The sequence below is a fragment of the Gossypium raimondii genome, chromosome 10 (genome assembly GCF_025698545.1).
Source record: "Gossypium raimondii isolate GPD5lz chromosome 10, ASM2569854v1, whole genome shotgun sequence".
Taxonomy (NCBI): Eukaryota; Viridiplantae; Streptophyta; class Magnoliopsida; order Malvales; family Malvaceae; genus Gossypium; species Gossypium raimondii.
Genome location: NC_068574.1, coordinates 16,923,274 through 16,950,346, shown reverse-complemented (window position 1 = coordinate 16,950,346; position 27,073 = coordinate 16,923,274). Strand labels below are relative to the sequence as shown.

Here is a 27,073-nt window from a genome sequence, read left to right as displayed (position 1 = left end):
GACCCCATCTTGTGGAGATCTCACATCTTTTTTTTTTAACGTTTGTCTCCTTTCTTCAAATGCTTCCTCATTCCTTTGGCGGTTTTGTTCTTGCAATTGGCCCATCATATCATCTCTACGCCAAGGATTACGCTATCTTTCATGAGATGACTACGACGTCTCATCTTCTTGTTTGTGAAGACTTTGCTGTTGAGCGTTTCTAGTTGCCCTTAATTTTTTGATATATATTTTTTTCATTCGCTCATTCTTGCAGTCCATCTAACGTTGGCGCTCTTGTTGTTCTTGGTAGAGAGCCTTTGTTGCACTTGATAGTTTCTTCGTTGTGATGATAGGTTCTCTTCTAAAACTCCCATCCCGTCCTATATTTCGTGAACTGTAGAGAGTGTGAGTAGGGGTTCTGGGATTTGGTCTCCTTAATGGGCACTGGCATGACCCTACGAATGCTGATCGTAGTATCTTGGAGGGAAATATTAATGCCACCACTAAGGGTATCCAAAGTCTTGAGTAAAGCTAATAAGTAGTCTGGTACTAGTTTGAGGTTGGTCTTGGGTCACATTCTGCATTGGTCGTTGTTGTCTTTGGCTTTCATCATCTGGAACATTTGGAATCTGTGTAGTTGGATGTGCCATAGACGTCTATGCTCACCGCACTAATTGTTGATACTGAAGATCAACAAGAAGGGTTTGGTAGAGGTGTCACACTCGGTTTCGCTTTAAACTCAAAAATTTGGAATAATTTGGGGGTCAAATTGAAAGAAATCGTAAGCTGGTAGTCTCTACTAAAAATAGAAGAAGTTGGAAATAAAATTGGGCATGGTTGAAATCCAAATCTGGTTCGGTTGGATTAAAACCAATTGGTTTTAAGTGGGAGAAAAAAATGATTATCAATGGATAGTCTCTATAGGGTTGATAACCGAACAGGAAGGGCTATAAATAGCCAGGAAATGACTTCCCAGGGAAAGAATTCTTCACATTTCTGTTTCATTTTCTTCTTTTTTTTCAGCTTCTTTCTTGGTTGCTCTAAAGAAGAGATAGTTATGGGAAGCTCTGCATGGGGGAGATGATCGTAAGGGTTGAGTCGAAAAGATAAAGAATCTATTGAACTGGTAAGGTATTAAGACCTTCGGTGTTTGTAAGTTTAGGAAATAAAGTTAAGGATTTCAAGAACCATTTTAGGGGTTCTGCATGTTTCTGGAAAACTGAGTTTAAACTGAGAGTACTGAGTTTAACTCATGATTTTGGGTTGTCATGCTTAGTTTCCTGGAGAATGAAAATTCTTGCGTTCAGAAAAGCTAAGCGGAAGAGGAGGTAAAGAAGTGTCAGGTGAGTTTCTATACTTCAACCTTAGAATGCTGTATGACAGGCATGATTTGGAATAATGTATGAATTATGTTGACTTCGTATGCCAAGCAGGATAAGATTGCTTGATATATGGTATCTTCCAGGTAGTTTAGTATGCATGAAGTATTTAGCATATCATGTTTTAAAAGGATAACATACTCTATGCTGGTAGGCAAGTGAAATGCATATATTGCATGATTAATGATGGGAAAATAATTGATGGGATAGATGAAGTTAGGATGAGAAAAAAGGCAATTTTATTAGATATTGCCATATGGTATTGTTGTCTGCAAACTGTGATGTGCGAAGCTCCAGACCTTGCGGAGGGGACACTGCGATGTTCGAGCATCAAGGTTAGGATGATGAATGGAGGAATGGGTGAAGGAATAAGGACATTAGAATTTCGTTAAGATTTCACCATCCAAGATTATTGGGAGTATGCCTTGATGTGCAAAGCTCTAGGCCTTGCGGAAAGGACACTTCGGTGTTCGAGCATCAATGTGAAATAAGAATCAGGTCTTTCGAGATGACACTGTGACGATGATATTTAGGTTCCATAGAGTATCACCATGACGGTGGTCAGCAGGCTTTATGGGGAGACACGGTGACGGTGTAAAGTCCTTCGAGGTGACACCTCCAAGAGGTTTAAGGTGTAAGACCATAGCTTAGCTACAATGACCAATGAAGTCTGCCAAGACATTAAACGTGGGGTTGTATGGTGTAAGGCCGTAGCTTGATTATGAAAACCAATATAGTTCATTGGGACAATAAACAAGGGGTAGTCTGCTGGGACATTAAATACGGGATAGTCTGCCAGGACATTAAACATGGGTTAAATCGCGAAGGATCGTAGCTTGGCTATGGAAGAGTATGGTAGTCTGCCTAGATAGTCAAAATGGAAATCGTGAAAGCCGATAAGGCGTATGGGTGGTAACCCAAAAAGAATAAGTCTTGGTAAATGACACTCCAATAGTGTTTAAGGTTTAGGCAAACGAAAGAGGATTTATTCGAGGATTGTAGATAAGGATCCGCTATTTAGAACCACCAAAGGTTTCTAAAAGAAACCATGTATGCTAGAATTTGGCCATAAGTATGCCAATTAGTCTATAAAGAAAAACAGGGGTTAGTTAAAGCCTTATTAACAGAGAGAGTTGCAAAAATGGATACATCGAGTGACAAGTATGTCTGTCAAGCCTATTCCTTTTAAAGAAGGAAACTATTGAGGAAGTATTGGCCAAATAGCTAGTTCCATGGATAACTAGCATGTAGGCAAAATCATGATATGGTCACTTAGATGACAGCCTGCTGAATATAATAGCCAAAACGATTGATAGTAGACGAACATGTTACGTTCAAGTGAAAGGTAACATGAACAAAGTGAGTTAACTAGATATGATGTGGGTCCTCATTATACAACCTAACGGATGAAATGTCAGCAAGTCCTTCAGGACTACAGCAAGAAAAAATAGTCTGTCAAGGGTTAACTAGATATGGAATGATAGGCCAATGTGGACATAACCAGAAGGGCCATTAAGAGGGTAGACCAAATGACTACTTTGTAAGTATATGGTGGGAACAAGAATCCACAATGGGATAGGGATGAAAGAAAGAACCTAAGTAGATGAAGGGCGGAATCTGCAAAAATGTGAGGAGTCGTCCGAGTAACCAATAAATTAATTAAAATAGGGTAATAAGATGATTCAGGGAAATATCATTTAATAATATATTCATCAATAAATAAGTTTGGAGATAAATCAGGAACCGTCGGGTTAGACTGAGAGGAATTTCTCCGAATGGTAGGGAGTTCATTTATATTTAGTTTTTTTTATTTAAACCCCTGTAAGGTAGGGCTTATTTTTGTGTAATGTAGAACTCACTAAGTTCATCCGAACTTACAAGGGATTGACCTGTGGTTGTAGGACTTGCATGCTAAGGAACTCGAGGAGGGACTAAGCCAGATTGAGTTAATTCATGAATTTGACATCGGTACAGTGTCATGCACATAGAAAGGAGGTACTATAAGAGGCTTCACCTCGGGATCCTGACCGTTATCAGACGTGTGAACGTCTGGACTGAAAATATTGCAGCAAAAAGTATAAAATTAATCAGTGGTGTCCGTAAGTATATGTGTCAAATTGTAACATAGTTAAGAATGTTATAACGAAACAGTTCGAGAAGCATTTCGAGGATCGTACCTAAGGGAGGTTGAATTAAACCTAAATTAACTCTCTACATTAATGGGGCTAAATAATACTAACTTAAAATTATATTACAAAAGCCAAATTAAAATGGATTAATTAAACTAACATAAAATTATCAAAAACTAAAAATCAGCCAATTAACAACCGAAATAAATCCAATAAAACAAGCAAAGAATTAACTCACTTCAGTGCTCCTAATTAACTTCAGAACTCAGTTTATATCGAGTTAGCTATTAATTAAGCAGGTATTACCTCTCGGCCTTTAACTAATTAACTATTCAACCAACACACGCTTTGTAATATCCTGAAAATTTCTAGAGTAAGATATTATCCTTGATATAGTAAAATAAGGAAATAAAGTGACAAAAAGGGAAATTTTGAGTTATGTCAACATTTGGAAATATATTCTGATATATTAATTCAAGAAAGGACTAAATTGTAAGAGTGAGAAAAGTTTTGTTGTTCAAGAGTAAATACTCAAAATTTGAGGGTTAAAATATAAATATGAAAAAAATAAAGGACCAATAGTGCAAATATTTTAAGGGTAGAATGATCTAGAAATTAAAGAAAATGGATGAATTAAGACCAAATTGAATTGGTAAAGAATTATGAGGGATCAAATAGTAATTTTACCAAATTAAGTGATGACTCAAGGATGAAATTTTAAAAGATCATAAGGGCAAAATGGTCAATTAGAAGATAGAATTCTAGAAGATAATGATGATGTTGGAGATATTTTAGATTAATTAAATAAATATTAGTTTATTAATATTTTAATTTGATTTTTAAATGATATTTTATTATTTTATTATTATTATTTTATTTAGTATTTATAAGAAAAGGACAATGAAGAATCATCATCAACCCTTCATGCATTCCAACGTATGAGGAGAAAAGAAAGAAATAAACTTTCTGTTCTTTACAATTTGGTCCTTTCACCAAAAATTCACCATTTTCACTTAGAAATCAAAAGAATTTCCATAGCCACCAAGAGAGAAAATTGATAAGGAGACTATGGGGAGCTAGAATATCAAGTTAGATTCAAGAAATAGAAGCTGGAGGAGAGAGAAAATCAAGTTAAAGATTGAAATAAATAGGGCAAGGTAAGAACATCAAGATTTCAATATATTTTTGATTTTGATATTATTGAAAAAGTATGAAATTGATGTTAATGTAGAGTTTTATTATATAAGGTTATATGTTATTGATATGTTAGTGAAGGGAAATAAGAGGAAGTGATGAGAAATTGTAGAGAAATGAAAGGAGGGTGTTATAAATTTGATTATCAACATCTTACACTAAAACAGTTTTGAACAGCAGTAGTAGATTAACTTTGAAAAATCACCATAAATTGTGGAAATCGAATTAGAGGATGAAAAAAAATGGAATTAAATCTTATTGAGTCTAGTTTCTCATAGAAGAAATGATGTAAGTAATGGAATTGTAAATCACGAGATATAATAAATTTTGTGAGACAAGGTCAGAATGAATTTGGGTTCCTCTATTCTGACTTTGGAAAATCATTAAAAATTGTATAAAAATAATTGTGGGTTAAATTTTATATGTTTAAAATTATTAGTGAGTCTATTTTCAATAGAAATAATCGGGAGCATCATATGAATCCCTTAAGAGGAGATAATTAATTTTTAGTGAAGAGGGGTTGAAATTGTCAGACAGCAGAACAAGGATGACTTTAAAGAATAAACTGTACTTATTGGATAAACCATAAATTCTAAAAATTTTATGGTAAGAAGATATGTGAGTCCAGTTTCATATAAATTTATAGGATCTTAATTCAGAGTTTCGTAGCTCAAGATATAAATAATTTAGTGATTATGACTCAAGTGGACACTTTGAATGAACATATAAATAAATAGTGAAATTATAGATAATGTTACATATAAACATGTTATATACATTAAGGATGTGGAATGGAGAGGAGGAGGAGGAAAATATGTGATTATTCAACTAGCATGAGATTTCATTAAAAATGACTAATTTGCATGTTTTAGGTTTAGGGACTAAATTGAATAAAAGTAAAATTTTAAGGGTAATTTTGTAAAAATGTCAAAAAGTGACCAAATTGCATGAAATGAATTATTTTGTCATTTAAATTAATAAATTGAATGAAATATTAATTTAGATCAAGATTGGGTGGAAATTCGAGGAAAAATGGAAAATTACCGAAATGTCCCTAAATTTTGGTATTTCTGCAATTTAGCCTGGTAAGTTCGTATGAACTATATTCTGTATAATTTTAATTAAAGTGAATGTTATTTGGTGATGAAAAATATATAAATATATGTTTTATTGTTGGAATTGAATTATTATTGGAAATATATTATCGAATTTAATACTCAGTTTGGATTGAACGCGAGATTGAGTACAATCATTCTGAGCCAAAGGATGAATTGAAGGATAAGATCATAATTGGGTTATGGCATTATGAACGTAAGACCATGGTTGGACCATGGCAGTGTTTATATGTAAGACCATAGTTGGGCTATGGCATTCTGTTGATAAGACCATAACTGGGTCATGGCACTAAGAATATAAAGGATGAATTGACGGAAAATTACCCAAGTAAACCGATGTTCAGCATTTGTTGCGAACTTTCGTGTTTACTATCTGTTTAGATCTTATGAGCTTTTGTTCAGTCTTCGAGCTTCTGAAAATGATGTACTCATATCCGTAAGTCGTTCTTCGAAAGGTAAAATATCGGGAGTTATCTTGAATAATATATATATATGTATATGAAGAAATGGTAAGAGAATGATATGTATTATGATATGTAGTTATATCAATATCTTGATATGTTGATATATGGAAATTATGTAAGTGGAGACAAGTAATAAACTCAAGTGTAACATGTTGAGATAGTACGGTTATCGATGTTGAAATTATATGAAATATGTTTAAGTACACTAACAAGTGTTGTTGTTTGATGCTTAGGAAAATGCCAAGCTATTGGTTGAATGGTAATATGTATAATTATAAGATGCATTGACATGATTATCGGAAGCTCGATTGGGTTAGAAGCTTGTCGGAGATATATCACACTATCCATTGGTTCTATTGGTAATTTTGGATGATTTGATTTTGGTTATAATGACATGTATAAGTTAAATTGGCCAACGTTGGCTCATTAATGTTTTGATTTTTATTGGTTTCAAATATGAATGCTAGATGAAATGAAATGTCTGATAATTAATTTGTAAACTCCGGTAATGCTCCGTAACCCTGTTTTGGCAACGAATTTGGGTTAGGGGCGTTACACGCTTACCTCTTGGCCCCACTTTCTTGACTGAGATAAATTATGATTTACTCGGTAAACTTATCTCTCAATCTGGTTTATCTTAAATTGCTTTCTAAGGGAGTCACTTCTTAGGGTTTAATCACACATAATTTAAATTAACTAACCTGGATTTAAACCCTTATTCATCCATTAATTAGTCATACATCCATTCGTTAATCTCCCCAAGGAAATTAGCTACTCATGGATCTAAATGCAATAATACCTAAACTCATATTTAACATACAAAATAGTAAATTAAATAAAAGTAGGGAATAGAAAAATAAGTTTGCTTTGATATTGATTTGTGCTCGGAAGTGAAATCTCCTTTAACAATTGCGAAGGTCACTTTGATTGCAACTAGAATTAATAAAGAAAATAACGAAAAAACTATTAAATTAAAACCTTGGATCAAAATCGAATCCAAGTGAAACAAGAAAAAAAATATTTAAACAAGAATAAAAACTAAAGTAAAACCCTAAAATAACGAAGTAGCTCACTTGGCCAACCCCCATTTAAAATGAGACTTAACATGTCTATTTATAGAGTTTATGATAAGACTTAATTAGGGTTACTAAACAAGCCAAAAATCTAATTAAGTTACATTGTGTGGACAAAAATACCTTAGCTTAGTTTCCTAATTGTCGCCCACTGTCGCAACACCACAGGATTGATGTCGCTACATTGCCTTCATTTTCTGGGTACTTTGGCTTCGAAGTTTGGTTTTGCGACACCACTCCCCGGTGTCGCGACGTTGCAGCCATCCTTTGCCTTCAAAGCCTGAAAATAGTGTCTTACACATTAGATAGCATTGTTAGATCATCCCTAGGCTCGTAGTGGCCCATTAGGTCATAACATAACACCAAATTACGTAAGAAAATGATTTTTCGCATTATTTAAACATAAAGTAATAAAAACAAAAATTGAAATCAAAACATATAAAAATACAAGAAAATAAGCTCGTTAAGTGCCAGAAAGACCTTAATTTGCCACAATGAATTGTGGTAGATCAAATTTCCTCACACTTAAGTCATTTCTTGTCCTCAAATAATAAAATAAAAACATACACACACGAGAAAAGAAAATCAAATAATGCTTGAGCATGCCTTATACAAAGACTAGTTCGGAGCTATGTACATAGAACAATGTGAATAAATAGATAATTCTAACACGATATACAATTGACTCTCGACCTTCATTGTCAAACACATTAGTTTATAAAATTATAAAGTAAACAAAATTCAAAATGTTAAGTACATTGGTCCATCGAAACAAGAACACAAATATACATTTATACTCAAAGAATATAGTAATTAGAAATGTCAAAATTCAGCCAATTTTCATCCATGAATAGTATCACTTAGGTCACATAGGTTTTTTCGGCTTGTAACATTTTGCGACTTAGGTTGGTTCAGAATTAAAGAAAACGCACAACAAAATGGTTTAAGCAGAAAAATAGTTTGGCATATTATATTGACCATAATACTTCCTCGATTAAACCCTTTAGCTCATTACCTTACATCCCCTTCTTTCACCTGCCTTTTTTTCTTCGATTCCTAAAGTATAGTAAAGTTTTAGTGAGTACAATTGTCCTATAGAGACTTATGTGCAAAAATGAGTATTTTCTTTTATTTTCTTTTTCATTCACTTTACTTTTCTATTTTCTCAAGAACTTCTTGCTTGGCTATTTTTGCCCTATCAAACTTTTTTCTTTTGATGATTTTTTGAAAATTTCTATTTACACACAAGTTTGCAAGACTCTTATACTCACCATACTATAATATCCCATAGGTTAACTCTTATCTTTTTTATCTTGGAAACCACTGTGTTGTATCTACCTAACCCTCAATATAAATGGCCTAACATCTATGTTCGTGCAGGGACCAAGAAAATCAGATTAAGAGATTACATTTTAAGTTTTAGGGCTTCCATTGTGGTTCATCGAGAAATAGGGAATTAGGTGAAAAAATTAGGGTACTAGGGATTTTAATTTAGGTAAGCTTTTTAGCTCTGAAATGTCCACCAAACAACGTAATAGGTCATCCCTAATTGTCTCAATTCATGGATTACAATCAATTAAATATTAACACACTAACAACTCAATATTCAAACAAACACATATGCTTTTAATGTACCTATGTGTCATTTGGTATATTTAACACACTATCTCCTATTCACAATGTAACCAAATGAACTAAATAGTGTGACATTAAACAACCTAAAATCAATTGTTATCGAATTAAATTTACCATTTAAACACAAAATCCTATTTACATGCTCCTAACCAATCACTTGTATTGTTACAAGCTCGCGTAAAAACATACACACCAAAACAAAAATTAACGAAAAACAACTAATAAAACATAAAATTTTTGAAAAATTTCTATGTTACCCCTTACTTTATTTAGCACATTGTCCCTAATGTACGTCCCATAGATAAGAGAAGAGGCTACCTGGTTTAAGCTTCTCGAATGTGGTCAGGTGGTTCTCTTTGTGCTGGTTTAGCTCCAAATGTAGTGCCTCATATCGTATGGGGTTTCTACACAGAAATTAAATAATAGAAAACTATTGCAAAAATATGTAAATAAAGTCTAAGCAAAAATAAAATCATCCAAATTAAAAATTACAAGTCCCAATTAGGAATAAAAAAAACAGTTCAAAAGTTTTTTTTAACTAAAATGCCTGAAATAAAAAAAAAAGAAAATCAAGTTGTTTCTTAATCGGACTTGGATTTTGACTCTTCAGTGTCCCTGTCATCATTGTTTTCTTGTTTTCCTTTTCCAAATATCCTTCCTCTTTGGTGTGGGAATCTTGCAATTGGTTACTTTCGAGGGTTGGAAATATGGGCATCCTCATATTGTGCCGTCTCGCATAATCCTTGAATAATGGTCCTGTATCGTGTATCCATTGCTTCATCCATTCAATATCAAGGGTATGATTAGCGCACTTATTTTGTCGATGTTTTAACGTCATTTTCTTTTCCAGAAGAGGTAATTCTTCTTTTTGGGTCACTTGTGTCCGCTTTTCCTCATTGCATTACTTTTCATGGGATGCGGTAAGTTACTTGTAGATTGAATTTCCAATTGAATTTGTAGTTGGGCGCAGCCACCATTTAAACAGACCATGGGAACCTTTGCCTTCTTACACAATGTGGTTGTAAGATGTGGGAAGAGGAGTCCCACTTTTCTTTACGAATGCAACAAATTATGCTTCGGTATATCCACATTCCAACATATATCTTTTCTTTCTACAAAACAATGTGTAACATTGTAGCTAGAAAAATGGTTATGTTAGAACTATTTGTAGTGGGGTATATGAGGGAACAAACAAATTATACCCAAATCTTAGCTAAAGAAATCATGAAGAATATTGGAAAATTGGTATCTAAGTCTTTTTTCCATTCGTCCTTTCTCTGGGTTAAATAATCTATTACATCCTCTAAGCTAATGTTTAGAGAAAAAATTAATTCGGTTCTTTGTATAAAATCATACATTTAAAATGAAACCCCATAAAACCAACGAATTTCTGGACCCGATATTATAATCTCCTTCCCTTTAATGGTAACATATGACCATGGTTCACCTAATGGTGTTTTGGTCTCATACTCCTTGAGTGACGCAAAAAATTCTTGAACTATCGGGATGTAAGCCAATTCGAATTGGTGCTTCCTGAAATTTTCCCACTTATGGGCATGCACTATTTTCCACACCCCACCTCCACTATCCATTAGGAATATGAATCCCCTTTCTTGAATAACAATTGTTTTTTGGAAAAAAAATCAAGGTGTGCACTAAACTCACAATTTTTCAAATTCAAGAAGTTATCAGCAACTGACAATTTGTCGCATGACATTCCTTGAACATGTTTGGCAACCATGTTAAAGATTTTAAAACAAACTTGAATATGTTAAAGTCTAGAAACGATAAACTCTTTAAATCATTGTCGGGGAATTGGAAAAACATCCATTGATGTATGCACTTACGCAACAGTCGCAATAATGAAGAAGAAGAAACGCTTGAGAAGAGTTAAAAGTTGTGTGTGGAAGATGGAGAAAAATAGGGAAATATATTTTGGTGAGCTTTTGGGTTGGTAAGTGTTTAGTGGTACCTTAATGGTGTATTTAAGGGGTTTGATCAGTAAGTTCTTTTCTTGTTAGGGTTGTTTCTTGCAAATTGGACGAACCATCTTCTAGCAAGGACAAAGGCAAAGCCAAAATCATTTAAGGTCTCCATTTCTGGTAAGTGACTGGTAACTGTCAATTTATGGGTTTTCAAAGGTATTTTGATTATGATCGCTAACGGGTTGCTTTTCTAAAGGAAACCTTGTTTTGAAAACCAAAAATTAAGATTTTTGAAAAGCTCTATTTTAAGATACAAACTTTATTTTCAAAATTACGATTTTGAAAAAATGATTTTAAAGCATAGTTTTATGCGAGCTTCTATACGACGAGCTTTTGATAATAAGAATGTTTTGCAAGAATGATTTTAAATTGTGTTTTTGAAAGGAACTTAACGTGCGAGCTTTTTATAAGCAAATGTTTTAGCTCTACTTTATGCAAGCTCTTTGTTTAGCTTTGCCTTAGTGCGAGTTTTCTATTCTGTGTGCTCTTTAGTGAGCCTTTTGATTGATATACCAATAGTGTGAGTACTCACCCATGTTAAGCCTCACTTTACGTGCTCTTTTAGAGCATGGGCCTTTATGAGATTATGATATGTCGACATTTTGCGTGCTCTTTGTGAGCTAGGTTAGATATAACTTATTCAATGAGACATTTATTTTGTTTGATAAATCAGTTGTGTGACCTAAAACTGACTCTATTCATGAATTCTATTATGTCCGAGCTGGTCTTGTGACTCTGTTATAAACTTATATTCAGTTTTGTTTTTGAAAAGCAATATAGCCTCGTAGGGTTTTAATACGAGTCCCTTTTAAAAGTAAGTATTTAAAAGAAAGGATTTCTAAGCAATTTTTTTTAAAAAAAACTGGTTTCATAAAAATAAGGTTTACTGATGCGAACTGGGTCTCGCATCCTCACCTGCGAACCCAGCACGTGAAATGTTTTCAAAAATAAAGTTTTCTACTGTTTTAAAATGTTGTTTTTAAGGCATAGTCTTATGAATTCTAATTATTCACTGAGTTCTCCTCGAACTCACCCACTCATCTCTTACTTCTTAGGCAAGTAGATCGCGGATAACATAGGCGAGGTCGATGATCCGGCGAGGCACTTGACTTATATAGGTGAACCATAAAGATGGGAAATGGGCTTTTGTTAGTATAAAAGTACAACATACTATGTTACTAAGTTATATTAGTAGACAAACCTAGACATGTCTTTAGTCTAATCAGAAATGAGCAAACCGATTGAAAGACTAATATGTCGTCTATCAAGTCCAATTGGGGAGTTACATTATTTTGGGCATCGCAACAGATGACTCCCTGAAGATAGAGACATAGATGTGACTGACTGGATTGATAATACTTCACAAATGACCTAAGTAGAATAGATCCTAAATCCGTTTATAGACTTATTCACTTGTGACGTTTATAGTGTAGCAGACCTAAATCCTGAGTGGATGGCGGATTATGTATGCGTGACTCATACACTTTGATATAAGTAAAAACCTGAGTTCAAATAGATAAGGAACCGAAAGCTGCTGCATTGGGTGTACGACTTCTGTAGTATGTAGCGTCATTCACAACAGTAGAATTCATAACCCAAAACATGGGTAAATGACATCTTCTCATTGACATTACATGGTTGATGAAAAGTAAACGTGGCTACGGATTATCGGTCTTTGTGATGGATGACTTGATCATTATTTGATAGTGATTGACTTTTCATGAAGGAAGATGTAATGGTTATCATGAGATGAAATAGGATCATATTGGAAGAACGTATATTATCCCAAAGAGATAAAAGATATCCTATAAGGGTAACACATTTATGACAAGGTCATTAGACGAGCACTAAGTAGTTTCTTTCGTAATGGTATGTCGTTGAGGAGAGCTCAGTTACGATACTATAGTGGAATGACTTCATGACTAAATGAGTTTATAATTAATAGGCGAAAAGATGGAGCTTAATTATAAATCATTTGAGCCTCAACTACATATGTCCAATCGGTCCCTCTGCTAACTCGTTGAAACCATAAATGAATTGCGTGTTTGAATAGAAATGAATAGAATGAATGAAGAAAAGAAATTAGAAACATTTAGGAATGATTATAGTTTTCTCCAAAATGGAGAAATGAAATCATTTGGAAATGAATGTAGGTTTCCAAAAAATGGAAATGGAAATGGAAATGGAAATGGAAATGGAAATGAAAATGGAAATGGAAACTTGCAATATTATATAGGATTACTTAAAAAATGGTGGAAGAATGAGTTTATATTTTTGGACTGTTTTGAAATCTGAAAATGAAAATAAATCATTCGGTCATAGTGAACATGTTGAGTTGTGACATATTGAATGAATTTTCTTGAAATTTTATCGGCGGTAAAATCGTCAAAATTTTACTTGGTAAAATTGTAAAAAAATTTACTAGGGTAAAATTGAGATGAAAAAATTATTTAATATGTAAATATTAAATTTATTTTAGAAAATAGAAAAAATGAATCGGGTTGGATCACATTACAAAGTACTAGGTCAAAAAGGCATAAGAAGTACTCGTAATTGGACCCAATGTGAGAGAAGCCCAAAACCCATCATATAACATGAAAGGGGTGGCAACCTTAGTAGAAATACAATGGTGAGTCATTCACCCCTCTCCTACTCTAAGTAGGATGTTGTTTTTTTATTTAAAATAAACCTCTACAACTTTACAAGGGTTCTACCTTCTTTTCCTATAAATAGATAACACCAATAAAGCTATTAACACAACTTTTGCGAGATTGTTATTCTTCCGAAAAATAGAGAGATTGTATTCTCAACTTATAAACATAGTTTATAGAATAATAATTTTTCCAGTTTCTTTTTAAGAAGAGAGAATTTTCATTTTCATCCTTAAAAGAAATTTTTTTCTGGTTCTGTGTTTTGGTTCAATTGGTTCAGGCTCACACTTGAAGCAGTTCGTGGTACGAGAATAGCATAGAAGATCATTTGGTTGAAAGCCAAAAAACATCAAGAGTCCACTTATCAGAAAACACATGTGCGTATTCGGTTAAGATTTATTACTATAAATATCACAAATCAGGTAGATTTTCAAAATTTAAATTTTTCGCTGTACAAGAATACCATTTTTAAACTGGGTTTTTTTTCCAACATTTACCATTGAGCATATTTGCTTAGCAAACAGTTTGTTTTTCCTCTGTGCCCAGGTAAAGTAGATGCTGGTAGTTCGAGCAATTGATTCAGCATCCAGCAATTGATCCCTAAATCAGCAAAGTTCGTAAAAATTCTATTTTGTTCTAAGTTTTACATGTACCTAGGTTGAGTCATTTTGATATAGTATGATATTTATGAATTTTTAGATGTTAGATTTGGTATTATGAAGGTAATATATGTTTGATTCATAAAACTTAGATTGTCACAAATTTTGGCTAATGTATAAAGCATGTAATAGCAACTTGAGTGAATGGTGATGTATGAATATATACATGTATTCTTATGTCATGTGACTTATATTATTTAATGAAGTTTACTGAGGTGATTTGAAGAAATTGATAAATGGAAGGGATGTTTATATGTATGAGGGTATTATGATTTAATATTGAACCTATTGGGAATGTATGTTTAGTTGAAAAATTGAGTGTTGGTATATGCTTTGGTTGATCGTGCGTGTTGAGGTTCATTTAGAACTTGTAGAAACAGTATGTGACGTTACGATGTCGAGCAAGTATTGTCGCGACGAGAATAGGACTCCAGGCCACGACGCGACGAGCCCAAGTCAACTTGATATTTTAAATTCTTTACAATTTGGTCCTATCTCGATCTCAGGTTAGCATTGGAGCTTTCGTAAGCTCGTATAAGACCCGATAATAATTATATATCATATCATATGCTTAAATTACCTGCATTTTCATGTTAAAGGGTTTTAATCGAGTATATTTTAATCGTAGTTGCTTCAGCAGCGAATGTAGCACTTTGTAACTCGGACTCGACGATCAAGTCAGGTATAAGGTATTACATAGGCTTCTTTACACTTTTGTGCGGTGATTCTTCTTCTTCTTCTTCTTCAAGTTTTGACTTCTTTTCAGCAAGCCTCTAATATTCTTCTTGGATGTTGTCTTCAACACTTGGGATCGTCGGAGGGTTTTGTCGCACCAAACCTTCCCATTTGGTGGCTAAGGCCACTTTGTGGCCAGCAGATCTCCTCTACTGTCGCTTCTTGACTAGCTTTCATGATGGCTGGTAGTGTCCTTTTTGGGGTTTGGTTGTGCCATGGTCTCAGACTGAAGGCGTTCATGCTAAAGGAGCGATTATGCCTCTACCACTGCAAACTATTGATGGCCACTCCTCCCATCAATCTAATGTTAGAGTTACTGATGTGACTCTTAGCTGTAGTTTTGTTGATACCCTTCGCTATTGCATCTTTAGTCACTTATATCACACCTACTATTAATGTTTGTTTTAGCTACGTCTTTCATTTTCTATTTTGTGACTTTATGTTTTAATGCTTGAACTTTAGTACTTGATATTAACGTTCCATACAGTTGATTTTTATGTTTTTGTACTATTTTTTTTGCTCTATTCACATTAGGACATTTGATGACTTTTAATATTACTTTTTCTATCTTTTAATATGAAATATAAATGTCTGAAAATAATGTTTTCTATGATGCTAACTTTTATTCCTTTTGTTTCATTTAATTCGAAATATAAGCATCACAAAAGGTAATATTACACGTGGTGTTCTTGTAACTAACTATATAGTTACTTTAGATCCAAAATAAAAGTAACCGTTTTGCGATGTTTTTGGTTCATTTTTCATGATATTTTTAAACGTTTATAAAAGTAAGGAATATAACACTTTTCCTAATGTTTTTGCTTCTTCTTTAAAATTGTCAGAAATAAGTTCATTTTTGTGACATTTTCAAAATGTCATGAAAAGATTACAGTAACATGTGTTGTAATTCTTTCCAATTCCTTTGGATAATACACTTAATGTAACATATATAAAACATAATAATAATAATAATAATAATGATTGTTGAGGGTTGAACTTTCAATAAATTCAGTATTATTTTCGATTAAGATTTTGTTTCTTATTTTTATCAAGAGTTTTGACGAGAATAGAGGAAAGCATGAGAACTAAAGAGCCCTATCAATTGAGGATGACATGCTTACTTCCTATTGGTTTTGTTTATATGTTGTAAGAATAAAGAAAAATAATGATATTAAAAATGTGTAAACCATAAAGATTTATGTTAGTAATGAAATTTATTTGGGAAACTATAAAATAACATAATAATAAACAATGAATTCGTATAAAAGGTACAGATAATGAATGTCCCTGAAGGAAACTCCAATAAGTACAACTTCGACGAATACGTATAATCAGATCTTACATTTTTAAATACACCCATAACTTATTTATTTCACTCCTTAAACCTAAAATCCTATTTATTGAGTATCCCACTATTCTATATGTGTATATATACTTTAGCCACAAACTATGTTATCTTGTTTAGCCACGTGAAAGAGAAGGGATACTTTGTTGGTATCTAAAGAAATTTGTGGGATCAACCAAAGTCTTCACATGAATCAATCTGTTGAAGTTTTTGTCGAAATATGGAAGACCCCATTTGCTGGCTTGTTTATAGCTCGTGTATGGCCCGATGTTATTAGTTCCAAGGTCCAGGTCCCTGTAGTTCATGTAAGCTCGTCTGGGGGATTTCGAAACATAGGGTTCCATGTACCTATAAAGCCTTCTCATGAAATTTATATACCTCTGAGATTCGGAAGCGTCTTCTTCGCTCCATCCCACTACATAATGAATGTTGAATAAATTCCCTGCCCTGTGAGAGTAAGGCGTCTCCGTCTCCGGAATATCATCCATGTTGCCACCGTAAGGGCTGAAGAGGATCTCCAATGATTCGGTTTCGTCTTCGTAAAACCTTTGCCAAAGGCCTTCTAATGCAGTTTCAGGAATCGTCTGTGTAACGTAATCCGATTTCCCTTTAAAGATGCCTGCAGAACCTGTCCTGTTGAGCAAAATTTCTAAGGGTGCATCTTCTGGGATATCACTCGGAAAGTACATGATGCTTTGGATCCAGCTCATTTCTATGCAGTCTTCTTTTACTAATCCAAGCTCTGGAAAGCTTTCTTGCATCAAATCAATTAGTTCATCAGCTCTACCAAGGTACAAGGAAACGAAGGAAGCTTGTATTGTTCTTTTCCCTTCTTGTTGGCTTGAATTCACCGCTCTCAAGAAGAGTCTGATATACAAATCTTCATGGATCTTGGGTGCAATAGATTGCCATTTGTGAACAAGCATTGTTCCGTTCTCTTCCAGTGTTCTATTCACCGTAAATACAGTCAGAGTTGATGGAACGGGAACTAACTTTACTTTCCATGCAACGACGACTCCGAAGCTGGCTGCGCCACCGCCTCGAATGGCCCAAAACATATCTTCCCCCATGGAGTTTTTATCAAGAAGCTTGCCATTAACATCAACCAATTGTGCATCGATTATTTGATCGGCAGCAAGGCCATATTTGCGCATCAACATGCCATAACCTCCGCCGCTAAAATGACCACCAACACCCACAGTGGGGCAAACACCAGCTGGGAAAGCAAGCGTTGAGCTTTTCTCTGCAATTCTGTAATATAATTCACCTATCGTGGCACCGGCTTGAATCCATGCGGTCTTATTTTCCGCATCAACATCAATGGATCGTAAGTTAATCAAATCAATGATAACGAAGGGAACTTGAGAAACGTAAGAAAGGCCTTCGTAATCATGACCACCGCTCCGTATTCTAATCTGCAAACCGTGAGTTCTGGAGCAATTAATGGTCGCTTGGATATGGGAAACATGGGATGCCGTAACGATGACTAGAGGTTTGAGGGTATTGGGCGTAGAAAACCGAGCATTCCGAAGGGAAAACTCTAATACAGATGAGAATGAAGAGTTGGTTTGAGTATAAATGACAGTGGAGATGGAGTTGGCGTTGCCAAAATGCCGGTTAAGGCATTGGAGGAAGCTGTGGTGTTGTTGTTGGTGAGTGAGACCCAAAGCTGCCCATGAAAAAGAGAAGAGAAGAGAAAGGAAGAGAAGAGGGATTGGGAGATTAGACTTCATTTTGTGCTTTTGCATGAGGGATTATGAATGAATGAATGAATTGGCAAAGGCAAACTAAGCCTGGGTTTTTATAGCACTAAGGCGAAGTTGATATGTCGGTTTGCGTGTGAATTACGGCTTCGACTATTCTGATGTAGGAATTGTTTGATTGTATAAATTTCAAAATGCTTGTTATCCTTTTGAAAATAAAAAATATTGCGTGTTTATACGTAAAAATACAAGTTCGTCATGAAATTAATTTTTTATTATTAGATGAACAATTAAAATGAATTTAATAAGGTTAAAGATTTTTTTTTTTTGATTAGCGTACTTTTAAGTGCGTTACGATATACTATAATATCTAATATTATTGTCATCATTATTTTTATACTAACTACAAATAAACTTACCGTCCATTCAAAGAGATATTGAATTTCTATAGAGTTAACATTTATTCTTTAAGAATGTTATTTTCTATTTAATAATATTATATTTTAAAAGTCTTTTATGCTTTTGTAAAAATAATGTCATTTCTTAAATAACAAATATTAATTATGTTTAAATTCATCTTATTTAATTTTTTAATAGTGTAAACATTAAATTCATCAAAGAGGGTGTGTACATGATGATACTTGGCTACAACCAAGAAAAGGTGAAAAGTCTTCGTCATCATGTTTGACAAACAAAAGTTGGTATTGCTTCTCATTTTTTGTGTTTTAAACGGGGTAAAAGATTTAGGTTGCGACTTTTAAAATCCATATAATAGTTATTTTAATTTTTAGTATTTATATATATATATATATATATATATATTTAATTTAGTCTTAATTTCAAAAAATTAACCTTTAATATTTACATATTATGTAATTTATTTTTTAATATTACTTTTGTGATTTTTCACCTAAAAATTAAAATTAAAATAAATTTATTAACTAAATTTAATTCAAAATATACCAAAAATAGAAAACCAAAATATCCAAGATAACCATTTTCGTATTTTATTATTCTTTTAGAAGTAACCCTCAATGTCACAAATAAAAGTAAAACTGCAAAACGAAATATCAAATTACACAATGTGTAAATGTTGATGGTTATTTTTTTTGGAATTAAGATTAAATTGACACGATGTATAAATTTTAAGGGCTAAAGTTGTTATTATGCCAATTTTAAAAGCTGCCAAGTTATTTTTCTATTACTAATTTAACCACCGGTGACCAAAAAATAAAAATTCAACTAGTTGGGCCACCAAAAAAGAAAAAGTTGAATAGATGAGTGCCGATTTTGTAACTTTTCATAATTAGATGACTAAAAAGAAATTTACTAATAATTGGATGACTACCAACATATAAATAACTCTCAAAGATTAATTATGTAATTTGGATTAAAAACTTAAAAATATATCTCATATTTTATTCAATATTAAAATATATAGCTTTAAAAACTTGGGAATTAAATTTTGGGTAAACTACAAATGGTCATCCAACTATATCCACGTTTTTGTTTTAGTCACCTAACTCTAAAAGTTTTTAATTTAGGTATTAACATTTGAATTCATTTTCGTTTTGATCACCCGCCGTTAAATTGATAACGAAAAATCTTTTTTATATATATATATTTTAAGAAATTAGTGTTAGAAATTAACTAAACATTAAAAATAGAATATATAAATTTTAAAAATATAATGTATAATAAAATTATATAAATAATTTAATATTTGTAAAAGTAAATAAAATTTCACGCTAAATAGCATAATATTTTTGAACCACTAACTAGCATAATTTTAGTTTTTAATTAATTTGGTAAATGATTTGACACTAAATTAGATGACCATTGATACATATTGTTTATTGTGGATTTAAAATTAAAAACAAATAATAAAAATAAATAGAACACACAATAATCTCTTAATCAATTTATAAAATTAAAAAATCATTATCAATGTAACAAAAGGAAATTCAATTAATTCTTTTATATTTTTCTTTTGAAAATTAAATGTTCATAAATTTTTTTGGCTTAAGGGTGTAAAAAGCCCTTAAAATTTTTTTTAAAAAGCAATTAAGCCCCTACTTTTTTTTTTCACTCAATTGAGTAGTTGAACTTTCAAAATGCATAAAAAAGACACTAAAACTTTTTCAAAAAAGGCAATTAAACCGGTGTTTTTTTTTTGCATTCAATTTGGTACTTAAACTGCCAAAATGCATCAAAAAGACTATTTGACCGTTAACTTTAACAGCTAACTATTAAAGTTAACTGCCCCTAACTTTTTTCAGTTAAAGCCACCACTTGTCGCAACCACGGCGTGACATGATAAAAAAACTGATAAAAAATAAAATCAATAAAAATTATAAAAATTATTTAACTTTTATAAAAATAAAAATATTTAAATTTTATTAAAATTAGAGAATTTTATAAAAATCGTAAAAAAATAAAATAAAGAAAAATATAGAAAAAAATTATAAAATTTTATAAAGTCATAAGAAATTTATAAAAATGTAAAGAAATATAAAATTTGTAAAAAATATAAAAATTATCGCACCAAAAAAATATTTTATAATTTTTCTATAACTTTTATTGATTTTTATTTTTATCATTTTTCGCCACATGTCACGTTGTGTTGCAACATGTGATGGCTTTAACTAAAAAAATTGGGGGTTGTTAAATTTAACTGTCAACGATTAAGTTAAAGGGTCTTTTTGATGTATTTTATAATTTTTATGATTTTTATAAAATTTTATAATTTTTATGATTTTTTAAAATTTTTTATAATTTTTTAATAAATTTTAATAAAAATTTTTATTAAAAATTAATAAAATTCAATAAAAAATTTTTATAATTTTTATTTTTTATAATTTTTTTGTCATATCTCATGCCGTGGTTGTGAAATGGGATGGCTTGAGCTGAAAAAGATTAAAATGCAGTTATCTTTAATGGTTAACTATTAAAGTTAATGGTGAAAGAGTCTTTAATGGTGAAAGAGTCTTTTTGATATATTTTGACAGTTCAAGTACAAAATTGAATGGAAAAAAAAAGAGTAGGGGCTTGTAACCTTCCCAACCTAGCCTAGACGTTAGACCCGAATTTGAGAGATTACATTGGCCACTAAAATAGTCCAGTAAACTATCAAAATTTATTAAATAGTCATTTTAAAACGTTTGTTTATCTAGAAGAAAACTTAGTCTATTTTCAGAAAATTCACAAGTTAACAAAATCGATTAAGTAAAATTTTTTCCTTGTAACGGTGAATACTTTTGAAAACTTAGTTAATTTTCAATTTATTTATTTTTCCAAAATTTATTTATAATTTAGCAGTGCAAAAATGATATTCAACTTGGGTTTAATTAAGAAAATTCTGAATTATTTTATGCATAATTAACTCTAAATCCATGCATCAATATCCTAAATTCCAATTAAATACCATGCATGCTAAATAAACCCAAAATCGAAGTCCCATGCCACAATTCAAACAAAGCGATACAATTCCAAATTAATAAAAACTTCAAATAGAAAATTTAAATTACTTTCTAATAATAAGATCAAAACGATTTCGAGCCCTCCCAAAGTCGCGTCCACGTTCTAACCTAATGGGTTATTTGTAAATATGGAGAATAAGGAGGGGGTGAGCTTAACAAGTTCACAATGCATTGTTAGATAACAACTAGCAGTTAGCTGATTTTTCAAGTCAGTTAGTTTGTTAGTAGTTAGCTGAAGTTAGTTGGTTGTTAGCTGGGTAGTTATTACTCTGTTATGATAGTTACTACTCAATGCTGTATAAAAGGGTGCTAATGACTTGTCCTAATTAAGATAAAGAAAATGATTTGTTTCTTTATGAGTTTCTGTCATTTGCTGTTATGGTATCAAAGGTGAATCCTTTTGCTTTCGTGTCGCAAAAGGTTGCTACCTTGATTGATGATAACAACTTTTTAGCATGGAAGCAACATGTTCTGCTCGTGGTCAAGACTCATCATCTTCAGCGTTATCTTGATGGTATAGTGGTTGTTCCCTCTTCAACAGTTGCTGATGATGACGGATCGTTAGTTGAAATTCCTATATTTGTGCAGTATGAGCAGCAGGATGCTGCAATTTCTGCGTGGCTCTTATCCATAGTAAGTCCCTCATTGCACAATAGATTAATTGGTGATTCTTCTTTTGCATCTATGTTATGGTCTACGTTGAATAGGATTTTTGGGAGTCAGCCGATAACAAAGGCCAAGAGGCATTGTTCCTTACTCCATAACTATCGTAAGAATGATATGAGTATATCTGATTACTTGGCTGGTATAAAGCATTTCTGTGATTGTCTAGCTGGATGTGGCCAAAAGGTTTTTCAAGAAGAGCAACAATTTGCTATTCTAAATGGACTTCCACCAGAGTATGATCATGTGGTCTCCATCATTACCACAAGTCAGACACCATTTGATTTGCAAGGTATCGCCACTGCCTTGTTGGATGCAAAGGCTTGTTAGAATGCTCACCTTGCAGGTCCAAACCCGACGGGGTTGGGGCCACCCGCATGACGTGGACGGCTTGAAATATCCGAACCGGTCGGGCCCAAATGGGCCTGCGGATATTTTAGCCCAATACAAATTTATTTTTTCTCAGCAGACAATATGCTTATATACAGAAACTTATCTTATTGATTTGATTCCAATAAATTTGTTTAAATTTTTGATTTAGTGACAGATTTTAGGGATATTTTTTCCAAAATTCCAACACTCTCTATGCCTATAAAAGGCCATGATTCTGAAGGGTTTTTGTACACTTTCACACTCTCTTAGAAATTCTCTTGCCGAAATTTTGTTATTCTCAAAAATCTCTTTTTCCATCCTTCGTGTTTTATAAATATTTCGGTGATAGAAAAAGGCATTGTTCGTTCGATTGGTCGTGGTAGAGGTGCTACTACTTTGATCACTACTGTTATTGTATCTTGGGAGACTTTCGACCAACGTTACTCCAAGTACCATAGGATCGGCCAAATCTGTCTTAAGGAAACCATGTTTCACGGGCCTAAACGTTTCGTAAAATCTCAATTCTCCTTTATTTCAATTGTTTATTATGGTTTTATTTAATTTTCATATTTGATAAATTAACTATAAATAATTCTATTCATATTTTATTTTATATGTGTTTATTTGTAATTAATTATTTTTCTTCGCTAATGTGTTTTATCTAACAAACCTTATTAATAATAAATTAAATAGAGATAAACCCTATTTCGTAGTATTTGACACTCCATTAATATTTCATCTTTGGACAAAATATTAACTTGTAAGTGATATATTGTAGTAATCAAAATCGACAATAAGAACATGTGAACCAAGAAATCTTCATTTGGATCGATTTATTACTCACATGTAAAAGCTAATAATTCATCATTTTTATTACCACAAGAACACATATGTTTTTTAAATATTAATCTTCTTTTACGCCGATCAATATTAACCTAGCTTAAGTCATATACACGCAATCTTTTAGATTTTAAAATAAAATAATATTACAATAAAAATTACTTTAATAATTTATTACTTCAATTAAGTTATTCTAAAAAATATATAAAAATATCAACATTCAATCCTCGGTACAGCAAGCTATACTAGCTTAGGCATAATGATAAAAAGTATATAAGCTTTGGCACTATCCAACGTGCCTTTAAAAACTTGATCCTTTTATATGGTATACTTGCACTAAAAAAATGCAATATAAGTAACTCAAACTTGGCATTATGGGAACATGAAATTCGATAAAAAAAAAATTGAAAGTCAAATTCTGTACTTAGACACATTTGACTCAGGTATTCAATTCAATAATACCAAATTAGCCATAAAACTTATAAACCAAACATTTCAAAAATTAAAATAAAGTAATTTATTTTAATGATTCGATAAGACGTGATTCTTATATTTGTTATATATAAAAAAACTAAATATTGAAGAATACGATATGTCGAAAAGTTTAAGATGATAATAAAATGCTACTGACTTGACTTTCGTCTCCAATGTTTGGTTGGAGGAATTCAAAACGTGCAAGTTAATTTAATTTATGATTTCCTTCCTATTGTTTTATTATATTATTGGTTGAAATTTTGCATCTGAAGCACACGAAAATAGTAGTAATAATAAAATATATTCCTTTTCAAGAGATGTACAGAAGGAATACAAATCATGCTCTATCCATCACAGGTTAACAAAGCTTGAAATTATATTATTCGACTTTTATTAATATATTTATTTCATTTGCAATTCTTTAAAGCTATGTATAATTAAATCATATAATCTCATTATACATTTCGATCATATTTGTCTTTTCTGACACAATGTTTAAAATTACTCATACTCCCTCCCCAACCCATAAATAGGAAGATAATATGTTTCAGCACCCTCAAACCCACATCCTCCTACATTAATAATAATACCCATGCCAATCGAACTAAGATTAAATCAATAAACTACATAAATATTAAACATACGTTGTTATAAAATAGATATATTCAAAATTTTTGACCATCAAGAATCAACTAGGTAGAAATTTCTTGTACCAATATGAATTCAAGAACATTGTATCCTCGAAAATGGTTAATTCTCACTCAAGCAAGTTCAAGAAAACAATTCCAATCCATATAGCATGTTACTTAAAAAGAGCGCATCATGAGATAAGTTTATTTTTATTTGAATTTATTATTATTTTGTTTTATATTTAAAGTTATATGTGAGTTTTATTTTATTTGATTCAATTACTATTATACTTGTCAAAATTATTATCAGGCACCAACTTTAAATCATGGCAAGAGAATTTTATGATTCTTGCAAGAGTCATGGATCTCGATCTTGCATTAAAGACTAATTCTCCTCCACTACTTACAAATCAATAACATTAATGGCCATTTCGTAACAAATTAAAATTCAATGACCAAAATGTAAGTGACTATTTTTTAGTTTACCCTATATATTTTTTTGAGAGTCTATCTTTTACTAAAGTTGTGTTACAATTAACCAATTAAAAATTAAGATTGTAAGTCTTAGACCTTGCTCATTATGCTTTCTAGTTTGGAGTTTCTTTCATGCAATATTAGGGGTGGGGGATAGAAGTAGCGAATTATTCTGTGAGTAAAGCCTCACATATGTAGGAAATTCTGAACTATGTAAATACTTTTTGATATCCATCTTTGTCTTTATAACTAGTAGTAAGTTTGTTTAATTGAAATTAAATGAATATAACTTTTAATAACTTTCCCAATAGTCACTGTAGTGGCCCATTTTCGCCCGGGGCCCAATAATACCACAACCAAAATTAATAAACAGTCCATTTACATTAAACCAGAACAACCCAAATCAATTCAGCCCATTACCCAAAATTAACCCTAAACCCAACAGGCCCAGAATTTTAAAAACCTAATAGTCCACAAACTAAAAAAAATTCAGTAGCAAACCCTAGCCTCCCTAACTCTCTTCAGCCGCCAGCCTCCTCGCATGCCTTCCGCGCCTCTGCCGCTCCTCCTGCTACCAGCCACCGCCGCCGTTGGCCTATCACAACCTCTGCCATGCCTCTGACACCTGCAGAGAGCAATAAACACGCAACAACAAACAAAAACAATAGAAATTAACAGTTGTAATGGGGTATAAAAAGGCCAAAGATCATCACTGTAGGTTCTTCCCTTTTTTTTTTACAGACATGAAATAATAAAGAACAAAAACAAAATAGATCAGACTTGAGATGATTTTTTTTTTACATTCTTGTTCGAATCCCTTTTTTATTTTCTTTTTTTTTGCATAACAAATAATAAAAAAGGGAGAGGGAAAGCTTACTTGGGCGTATCACGGTCTCGGTGTCGGAGACCTCTTCTCCGTCGCCGGAACAGAGTATAAAGGGACGAGGGGAGACCCTTTTTTATTATTTTCTTTCCATTTTTCGAGAGTGAGGATGTTAGGCCCTCAAAACGTGAGAAGCCGGGTTAAAAGGCCCTGTGTTGCACAAATCCGGCCACAATCCGCGGTGGAGCCATGGTGGAGATGCGAGGGACTGACGGCGGCACTAAAGCTGGGTTGAAACCCTAGCAGAGAAAGAAAGTGATTTTAAGTTTTTAAAAAGAAAAGAAAACAAACAGCAAAAAAATAACCAAAATTTGTAGATTTTATGGTGATTGTAAAACGGCGCCGTTTGAGGGAAGGGGATCTGCGCATTCTTGCCCTAATGGGTAATTTTCGTATTTGGTCCCTTCATCTTGTGCTGAAGTGCAATCTGACCTTTTTATGTTTTTTTATTTGGGCTGCGAATTTTGTGTCTGATTCAATCGGGTCCTTTGACCATGTGTGCCCCTTTGCACTGAAACGCCGCGCACAAGGGGCTTGGGATATTTGTTCCTTCACTCCCTGATATTTTTAGCACGTTTCAAGTCAGTCCCTCATTCCATCTTTTAATTTTTAATTATCCCCTTTATTTTATTTCTGGTTTCAATCATGCCCATGATCTTTTAACCCCATTTTTTATACATATATTTTAAACTGTTTCTTTTATTATTTAGGATTTTCCTTTATATGTTATTTTGTTTTAAACTATTTTAGATTGATTAGTATTTACCTCAGTTTTTTTATATATGTTATTTATTCTAAATACATGTGTATGCACTATCCATTTTGGATTTATATGTACTATGTAATTTAAATTGTTTCCTATGCTATTTATTTTGAAATTCTTTATATTGTTTATTTCAAAACTGTTTTATTTTTGCTTATTTTGAGTTTCTATACATTAAGTATTTTATATATTATTTTATCTTATATTAGAGTGCATTATATACACTAATTATTTTAAAATTATTTTGTACCTTTTCAACTTTGCTATTTATATTTTAAGATTTTTCTTATTTTACGTTTTTATATGTACATACATATTATTTATTTTAAATTTTTTTACACATAGTATTTCTAAAATTGTTTTGTGTGTAATTGATTTTTTTAATTTTCTTTTATCATTCAAAACCCATTTATTATCTTTTTAAAACTATCCTACATTTTATTTGTTCTA

At 32.2% G+C, this 27,073-nt stretch overlaps 1 protein-coding gene and 1 long non-coding RNA gene across 2 annotated transcripts; both read right to left on the bottom strand.

Moving 5' to 3' along the window:
- Positions 1-16,232: 16,232 nt before the first annotated feature.
- On the bottom strand, positions 16,233-18,096 carry LOC105778713 (tetrahydroberberine oxidase). Its single transcript, XM_012602468.2, has one exon. The coding sequence runs from the start codon at positions 18,089-18,091 to the stop codon at positions 16,460-16,462; it is 1,632 nt and encodes a 543-aa protein (XP_012457922.1). The 5' UTR covers positions 18,092-18,096; the 3' UTR covers positions 16,233-16,459.
- Positions 18,097-25,213: 7,117 nt separating this feature from the next.
- On the bottom strand, positions 25,214-26,301 carry LOC105775799 (uncharacterized). The gene is made up of 2 exons (XR_001127722.2): positions 25,855-26,301; positions 25,214-25,602 (listed from the first exon to the last, which is right to left on the bottom strand). It is a non-coding gene; the product is annotated as an uncharacterized LOC105775799 (long non-coding RNA).
- Between the last annotated feature and the right edge of the window lie 772 nt (positions 26,302-27,073).

What these genes read in the sequence shown, in the direction of transcription:
- LOC105778713 (XM_012602468.2), bottom strand. Translation starts at nt 18,091, where the DNA reads ATGCAAAAGCACAAAATGAAGTCTAATCTCCCAATCCCTCTTCTCTTC.